The sequence below is a fragment of the Protomyctophum parallelum genome (assembly GCF_964188405.1).
Source record: "Protomyctophum parallelum genome assembly, chromosome: 3".
Classification (NCBI taxonomy): domain Eukaryota; kingdom Metazoa; phylum Chordata; class Actinopteri; order Myctophiformes; family Myctophidae; genus Protomyctophum; species Protomyctophum parallelum.
The window spans coordinates 28,352,040-28,360,857 of record NC_139698.1 but is presented as its reverse complement, the minus strand read 5'-3'; the positions used below and the strand labels follow the sequence as shown (position 1 = coordinate 28,360,857).

General features: G+C 42.5%; 2 protein-coding genes across 2 annotated transcripts; both read right to left on the bottom strand.

Moving 5' to 3' along the window:
- Nucleotides 1–346: 346 nt before the first annotated feature.
- Nucleotides 347–1,561, bottom strand: LOC310856363 (alpha-1,3/1,6-mannosyltransferase ALG2-like; the record flags this gene model as incomplete). The annotated part of the gene is made up of 1 exon (XM_083761746.1): nucleotides 347–1,561. One exon carries the CDS (start codon nucleotides 1,559–1,561, stop codon nucleotides 347–349), a length of 1,215 nt encoding a protein of 404 aa, XP_083617872.1.
- A 2,211-nt stretch (nucleotides 1,562–3,772) lies between these two features.
- LOC310855369 (stathmin-like) lies at nucleotides 3,773–6,941 on the bottom strand. Its single transcript, XM_083760343.1, has 4 exons — nucleotides 6,914–6,941; nucleotides 5,852–6,042; nucleotides 4,852–5,043; nucleotides 3,773–4,068 (listed from the first exon to the last, which is right to left on the bottom strand). The coding sequence occupies exons 1-4, from the start codon at nucleotides 6,924–6,926 to the stop codon at nucleotides 4,009–4,011; spliced, it is 456 nt and encodes a 151-aa protein (XP_083616469.1). The 5' UTR covers nucleotides 6,927–6,941; the 3' UTR covers nucleotides 3,773–4,008.
- Nucleotides 6,942–8,818: the final 1,877 nt, after the last annotated feature.

Sequence of the window (8,818 nt, the reverse complement as noted above, 5' to 3'; positions counted from 1 at the left end):
GTGAGCATGCAGATCGACAGAATGTTTGCTTTAAAGGGCATGCAACCTTGCAACTACTCGTCAGCTACTTGCGGGGGAGGCCATGTGGAGGCTTCTTCTCCCTTAATGGAACCGCAGCTACAGACAGTGCCCACTAGGAATGTGGGGATCCACTATAGACCGAGGAACAAGTGATGACCAGCTGCCCCAAATACCGGCCAATGGTGATCGTGTCTTAATTGACTTACAGGCGATGTATGACACATGTGTCCTTGGACACACGACAGAGCAGCACATCATTGCTCAAGGGCAGTACCCAGGATTAATTCTGAGCCATGATCCCCGTCACCAGCAGCACTGCTGGGCTTCACTGGATCAGCCTGAGTATGTAACCGTGTAGCTGGTCTGAGAAGGCCTGCAGAGAGAACTTATCCTGCACCCTCCTCCGCCCAGCTTGTCCCATGTCCGTGCGGAGCTGAGGCTCGCTGAGCAGCCTCGCCATGGCCTCGGAGAAGGCCTCCGGCGTGGGCTCGCACAGGAACCCCGTCTTCCTGTCCACCACGCTCTCCAGGGGTCCTCCGGAGTTTGCGGCGATCACGGGGCAGCAGCAGTACATGGCCTCCACGGGAACGATGCCGAAGTGTTCCCCGCTCGGGGTGTACAGCACGGCCGTGCAGCCTCGCAGCAACGCCACCTTCTGGGAGTCGGAGGGGGAGCGTAGGAAGGTGACGCAGCCATCCAGGCCTAGCCACGCCGCCAGCTCCCTCAGCTCTGCGTAATGGCAGACGTTCTCAGCGACCCGGTCGTCGTACCCCCCTGCCACCACCAGGTGGACGCCTGTTCTCTGACCCGGGGGCAGCCTCTTCCTCAGGGCGGCCAGGGCTTCGAGGGCCAGCCCCAAGTTTTTCTTGCGTTCGTAGCGGTTGAGTGAGAGGAATGTGCATGTGGTTCCCTCGGGGAGCAAGCCTTCAAAGCCCCTCGCCTCAGTGAAGGGCAAGTCGAAGGTGTCGGTGTTGAGCGAAGGATAAAGGACGTCCGTCTGGACTCCTCCAAGACTACGGAAGGTCTCCCTGAACACCCCTGCAGTGAACTGGCTGTTGACCAGGACTACGTCAGCCATGCCGGTGGTGCGTTCCTCGAGCCAGTCGATAGGGGCGCGGTACATCTTCTTCAGGGCCGACCTCCTCTGGGTCAGCAGCCGGTCAGGGAAGTGACAGTAGAACAGTACCTTCCTCTTGTGACGGGCCAGCCTCAGAACGGGGATGCACGCCGACACCTGATCGCAGAAGATGACGTCGTATTCGACCCCGCTGAAGATCAGACAGAGAGCCACGTAAACCATTCGTAGGTAGGCACACGGGGCATGCAAGTAGCCCCACACTCTGGTGGGCAGCCAGTCGCCCACACACACCACAGGCAGGTCGGGGTCCAGGGTCTCAGGGAAGCAGTGCGCGGGGTCGTGGTGTGCCGTCCAGATCTGGACGCTACAGCCCTGGGACTTCAGAGCAACCGCTGCGTCGACCACCAACCTCTCTGCTCCACCTATGCCCAGGTCTGGGTGGAGGAACACCACCCGTGCCATTATTTATGTGTTAGCAAGGTGTGGAAGTTCCTAAACAGACTGTTGCTCCTGATATCACTTACAGGAGTGACCTGCCATCTTCTGGCAGCTACATATACTGTACTTATGTCTTTCAATTTTAGGACTAATAACCCCAATAACTAATAACCTCTTATGTCAAAGGACTAATAACCCCCAAATAAAAAACGAATGTAAATGTATCTCTTCTTTATAAATCCAGCTGATTGGTTCAAAGTTCAAATACATGTGACGTCACCTTATGCCCATATATGTAGATCCACAAACTTTTACATGGATGTCATAGACCAGCCTCCAAGTTCTCAAGACAACGGAAATAATAGTAGGCCTACTGCACTACTACTATAGGCTACATCAAGATTAAATGTATGTAACTCTATTTGATAAAGCTGATGTTGTCTGTGTGTCTGGACAAATGTGTCACAGTGAAGTTAAAGTAATATGGGGTAATTATAATGTGTGCACCCCAGACCGTTTTTTAAGTTGTTTGAATATTCATTAGATCAGACACCCTCCTATATTAAGGCCATTCAACTTCAATCTCCATTTTAATCATGTTTAATAGACTAATTTAAAACACACGTCCCTGTTTCTGGTGACTGAATGATATCAAATCATTTAAGCCTATTGAAGTTTTCGAGTGTTTTTAAATGGCCATGAGTAGTATAGGCCTTAGGCCTATAATTTGTAAGGACGCCTTTGATCCCTGTGTACACTGCCATTTGACCAAAAGACAATTTATTGGACTGTAAACATAATAGCAATGCATAATGTCATAGTTATTGACATTATGACACTTACTTACTCTCGTGCTTGTTTGTTGGCGCTGTCGTCTATTTGGTGTGAACGTCAACAAAACTGAACTTGCAGACAAAAGTAGAAACATTAGAAAGATGATACCAACTAAAAAAGCAGAACGTAATGTTCTGCAATCCACTTTGCTCTATGGATTTACTTTTTTGCACGTAGATTTTGCGTCATAAATTATCCTGTGTTCAGATCACATAACTCTATGGCTCAGATGGGTTAATATGAATAACCACAAGGTGGCAGTAAAGTCCAAGGAAGGGTATTGGCTGCATACTTCCCACAGATTACAACCACACAGAGATTTTGAAAACATGACCAATGACAAAAAACTCCCATATCTGCTGGGCGAAGTACAACAATGTGCAAACACAGCAGCAAGATTTGTGAATTGCTGTGATAGGAGGATATCAAATGGAACACAACCACCCTAAAGACTAATCATTGTGTATATTCCTGCACTATACCTGCATTGAGTGACCTTGGTACATAGAATTTGATCTATTGAAGATTCTGACCTTCAAATGTACATCATCTTTGTTTTGATTGTATTGCTGTATTGTTCTTTCTGCTTTGGCAATGTAAACGTTTTCTCATGCCAATAAAGCCCTTTGAATTTGCCCAGTGCAGAGTGCACGGATATGCTTGGAGAAATTGCATGACAAAATTGTTCCAAACCATTTCCCCCCCACAAAAGCAATACATTAAAACACAAATAATTTCTTCCCTCATCTAACATTCCATTGATCTTTTAGCTAAATTGCAACTGTCAAAAAAAAAAAAAAAAGGGTTTGTCAGTGGTTCTCAAACCTTTTCATGTCAAGCCGGACTCAGAATATAATGTATTTGGCCACAGATTAGAACCCCATTTCAAAATATGGTGTTCCAGGGACCCCAGAGGCAAAGATTTTAGTTAAAAACATTTGCTGGGAAAGAATATATATTGAAAGATTTGCACACATTTTCAAAAATGAGCTTGAATATTTGCTATTTTTCAATAGCTAAAGTTTAAAATAATGGTTAAAGAGGTTAAAAGCTTAAGTGACTTCTTGCATCCTATCAATAAAAGTAAGAAAAAGCAACAAAAAAGAAAAGCTTAAGTGACACACGTGTTCCAGGTCTTAATGGGTTTAAAGGTGATGTATGTGATATTTGTTGGTTAAAATAAATGTTAAGTAGCTCTGTGTTCTATGACACAACAACATCATTTTATCAGCTTCAATTTTATAATTTTGTACAGTTTTTTTCTACTTTTTCTGTCTAGTGTAGAGATGGAGATTGATAAAATATTTAATGTGACAAAAGGCTCATGGGGCAGAAGCACTGAATTTGAGCTTTAAAAAAGATACCTTAATACCCCTAGCCGTGGGGAATAAAATACACAAATTTGAAAAACAAAAGGTGTATTTATTCAGAACAATACAGATACATGAACTTGCCACAGATCTAGGTAATACGGTACAATCGCATAACAGTGCTTATGTTGAAAATGTCATCCAAAACCATGGCAGTCGCTAACCTAAGAATATTATATTACTGCCAGTGAACACAAATATATATAAACCTCTTTGGACATGTAGAAACACTTTTTTTTCCACAAACACAATTTATCCAAACACTTTTCAGATCCCGGATCCTTTGATCATTTCCTTGTTCTTCCGTACCTCCTCCAGTTTCTTGTCCTGTAAAGAAAATCACAATGTACAGTAGTTATTCACTTGTTTGACTTAGGCTACGGTCGCACCTAACTTTGTGGCTGCCCTTTTGCAATGGTTTTGGGAACGGATCGTTTAGTTGCCATTGCGCAGCATTCCATGTGTTGCGCACACCTTGCGTTTATGCGTTCTACTGTATACACCAGGGCACCTTAAGTAGAAAAATAAAATATCTATTTGAAGCAGATACATGCTTTCGTTCCTGCATTTCCCTCTCTGTCCAATCGAATGAGTCGAAGGCAGTCGAAGGCAGGCCTAGTAATGTCAAGACAGAAGGCGCTACAAGCTACTACGTTTTTTAGGCCATGCTAAATAGGCAGCCGAGCACAACCAGACCTTTTCAGCCTGCAAACATTGTGCAGATGTGAGCGTAACCTAATTTAGACCAGACACATTAAAGCAATATCACTGACAATTGATATTCCAATGATTACTGCAACACAATGAACACATTTACCAAACTTTTCTTCTATTGAAATGAAACTAAAAAATAAATAAATAAAGTGTTTGTTCGATTGATTGATGGGGGTAGCAGAGGAACTGTAGTGTATGACTGCTATAGAATATAAAGAAAGATCTGCAAGTGTTGAGATTCTATACAGTTGCTGGAATCTTTTGTTCAGGAAACTGACATGTTCCTTACTTCCTTCTATTAGAAAAGAAAAGGGATGTAACCTCTTGCAATATAGCAAAATATTTCGTTTTTGATCTTATTTCCGTATAACGTAAATAGGGTGAGAAGACGTCTACCTTCTCCTTGAACTTCTCGTCAAGTGCCGCCATGCGTGCCTCGCGGTTCTCTTTGTTGGCTTTCATCTTCTGGTTGAGCTTGTCTTCCATGGTCTTGCTGAAGTTGTCGTTCTCCTCCATGGCCTTCTGGACCACTTGCTTGTCGTGCTCTCGTTTGTCAGCCAGCTGCTTCAGAACCTCGGCCTCCTGGGTCTGGAGAGGAATGAAATAAAGTCAACTCAGTGTGACCTCTTCGGGCATTAAAACATCTACATATTTATTTGTTTATATTCATAATGATTACATTCACCACAACTTTAATGTTTCAGTGAACTGGTGTCATTTTGGACAATAAACTGGTAAAATATCATAGGATTAAAAAAAATGGGAGATCGGGGCACTTGACTTCGACCACAACGGTCAGGGCTAAGAGGAAGGTTGCTTGTGGTCGAAACATGTTGTTGTATTAAATTGCGGCTGCTACCTCTTATAAATTTGTCTGATTCAGGAGCATTTTTTACTATTTTAACTCAACTATGTTGACTTTTATGTCTTCCGGAAGTTCGGGTGAGCACCTAGTTGCCTTGTTCTCTCTGTAAAAGATCAAAGCTGTGTGTGTAAGAATATCAGCCCATCATCGGTCAGACTCTAGCAGTAAAACTACACTTCTTATCTGTGTGCTACAGCAGGGGTTCCCAAACGTTTTAGCTCGAGACCCAAAAGAAAAGTTTCTCCGGTTCCCAAACCGGGAAAAAGGATTTCCTAAATAGAAAAATCTATCACGTTTCATAAATTAGGAGGAAAAAAGTAACTTAGTGAATCTACAAGCTCACAATGCTTCATGTTTGCTTTTTCTACTTATTTATGAAATAATTTTGAAAATAAAATGTAGGCCATTTTGGAAAATCTTCTTGTGAAACAAAAAGTGCTTTTGGCCCTCACAAATGTGTCTGCGAACAGTGTGTGGTGCCTCTTAATTCATGAACTGCATCTCACCATTGGTCCACTTATAGAAACATACCTTGCGCCTCTCCTCTGCAGCCTCCAGTTTCCTCTGGATCTCCTCCAGGGAGCTTTCCTTCTTCTTGGGTGGGGAAAAGGGAAGCTCGTCTTCTTTCTTTCCCTTCACGTGTGCAGTGGAAGGGCTGAGGATGACCTCGAAGGCTTGGCCAGAGGAGCGCTTGTTCAGCTCCTTGACTTGGAGGATACAAGCTTGCGTTACAAGCACAACGGAGAGCAAAATTAACGAAACGTTTAGCCAAAGTGTGCTCTCACTGATGTGACAGTGTGGAATGCACCAATTGCATTGGTTAGTGTATGCAGCAGTGTATGCGTGCAAGCATTTTATTCAGACACATGAATTGTGCAGTATATAATTATATGCGGGGGCACTGATCTGACTACACAGTATTTGTTGCCATGCCACTATTCTGAAACCACAATAGCCAATGAACCAAAATCCCATTAGTCAGATCATGCATCTGTTAACCTGAAAATACACAGACCATGGAAGGTTTTATTGTGTGCCATTAATCTTAATGTATTTTGACACAAACCAAATCCTTGCTTTGTAGTGTACCCATTGGTTAAAATAGGCAACCATTTTTAAAATAGTGTGCATATACATATGTATATATACACAAACTAACACATAGGGGAAACAACGGAAACAGCTAGTAATCCTGACAAAAAGAACACTTTAAGCACCAATTCCTTGTAGGACAGGGCAGAAACCTTTTTTTTTGTCATAAATTAATGCTGAATTAGTCACTTTTTTTCAAATAAAATGGCCTACTCGATCACACTAGTACAGTGTCACACAAAAGTATCAAAAGTAGGTGTTCTACAAGTTCAAATCGTGATGTGAAGTGACGCATTTTGAGCTTGTCGATCCGCTACTTTTTATCCCGAAAAGTTACTTTGGAGTTACTTTGGAGTCGGTGGACTCCAAAGTAACTCCAAAGTAACGACAGACGATATAAATTATATCCTTGTGATATGCATGTTATATAATAATATGTATTGTAAGCTAAAATGTTATCTGCTTTTGTCTGTACAGGCCTCTCTTTATGACCTCACCCACCTTGAGTTGCCATTTCAGCAGAATTGTTTGAGAGAGTAGGCCTACTGCTTTGCATCAAATGTCCACCTAGGAAGAAAGTTTGAAAAAGGGATCAGTCTAGCATCAAGCTACACAAAAAAAACATGCTATCTCAGAGTGACTAAGGATTGAAGGTCTTTCACTCTGTGTGTACACAGAGTGATAGACGGCAGGGCTACGCACAACGCAGGCAAACAATATCACCACCTCTTTCCAAATATAGAAGATACCTATCAAGACCACTTCCTCATGCTACTAGAACAGCCTCCCCCACCCTCCCAGGCAGTTAGGCTCATAAACAACCCCACATTTATCCTCACTGACTGACCCGAGGTTGGGGGTTGGGACTACTCCACCCTCCCCCATTTGCTGGCACCAGAATCAATGGGTTGCATCTGTCTAATTTTGGGAGCACGAATGTGCACATCAAATTAGAAAAATCCGACCATGATTCCTTTTCCAAATATGTTGGTCACAAACACGAGCCAAAAACATAACCTCAGAGGCAATTTAAAAAAAGGTAATCGCAGTGCACACAAACATGCAACAAAGGTCCAAGGAGTTACGTCGGTTGTAGGTTTTTGTCTGTCGATGCTGATAGACAAAAGACAAGTCATGCACACCCAGTGTTGTCTTAGCTGCTGTATCATTATATAAGTGATGCCCAGGTCATGGGAAAAGTCTCAGTGTTGCTGAGCAACATGCATCATGCATGTCTATGCACACACTGTTTCCAAACTATTTTACAATATAAATGTGAATACCTGGCCTTTGTAAAAAAAAAAAAAAAATAAGAATAATCTCGTAAGATGATTAGCCACTTTTAAATATTTTTGCACATGCATGGTAACATAATGTGTTATCCAACTTATCCCTAAACTTCTTTGCTTTATTTTAAACTATTTTGACATGACAGGCTGTGAGCTTGTAGATCAGCTATTTGAGCTCCCCCCCCCCCCCCTCTGCACTGGCAAAAATAAGGCAGTACATATCTGACTGTACCTGTGCCGTTTACATTTCTGACTAATTAAGTATACACAGCAGGACAGACCAAATTAAACGTATCTTTAACGTCAAATTGTTGTAAAACTACCTGATACCCACTTCACTTGTGATACTCACTAGTACTCAGCTCAATAAAATCACTAATACAGGGCCTAAAAGCGAAAAAGTGTTTTCATATGTAGTTCGCTCCATATGTGCCCTCTCCCTACGCTCAATGAGCGTAGTGCTGAGGGAACATACTGGGGCTAACGTAGTTCATATGTAGCCTACTCCTGATCCATCATGGCTGCTGTAACATCAACCTACGTAAAATAATTAGTACTACTGATTCTTTCTTTGAAACATGGTGTGGCACTGTGGCTCGTCTCATACTCATAGTATCCCTTTCTTCCCCCTTTTTTTTTTTTAATGAAGAGAAGTTTCTTCTGCTAAAACAAATTCACCCACCTGCAGCAAAGCTGTGGTTGTTGTTTCCACCTCGTTTCAAAAACGCGCCCGGACAAAAGAAAGCCTGCTGTCAAGTTGATTCCGTCCCGAAAAAGAGTAGATCTACAAGCTATCACGTCGTCGCACGCGATGCGTTGATAGCTTGTAGATCTGCTCTTTTTTGGCAAGCGACCCACTGTCCACTCCCACTACGATGGAGTCGTGTAGGCTAGTAGCCTATATAAACTAAACCTAAAGCTGTCCAATTCAAGATTTTATATGCGTTTTAGAAACCTAAACCACGAAAAAGATTAAAATCGTCGAGTTTAAAAACGAATTAGATCATACTTTAGTGAGTTTTAGTACGGTTAGCTAGTAAAACACATGGTAGATGCAAATGGTTGTTTTTCTTTATAAAATGCACTTCTTCAAATCAAATTTAAGCCTAAATTCGAC

Bases quoted from the DNA above. Each gene is read 5' to 3' on its own strand.
- LOC310855369 (XM_083760343.1), bottom strand. The intron at 5,044-5,851 runs GTATGTTTCTAT...ATTCCTCTCCAG, and splicing joins CTGCAGAGGAGAGGCGCAAG to ACCCAGGAGGCCGAGGTTCT. The intron at 4,069-4,851 runs GTAGACGTCTTC...TTTTCTTTACAG, and splicing joins ACGAGAAGTTCAAGGAGAAG to GACAAGAAACTGGAGGAGGT.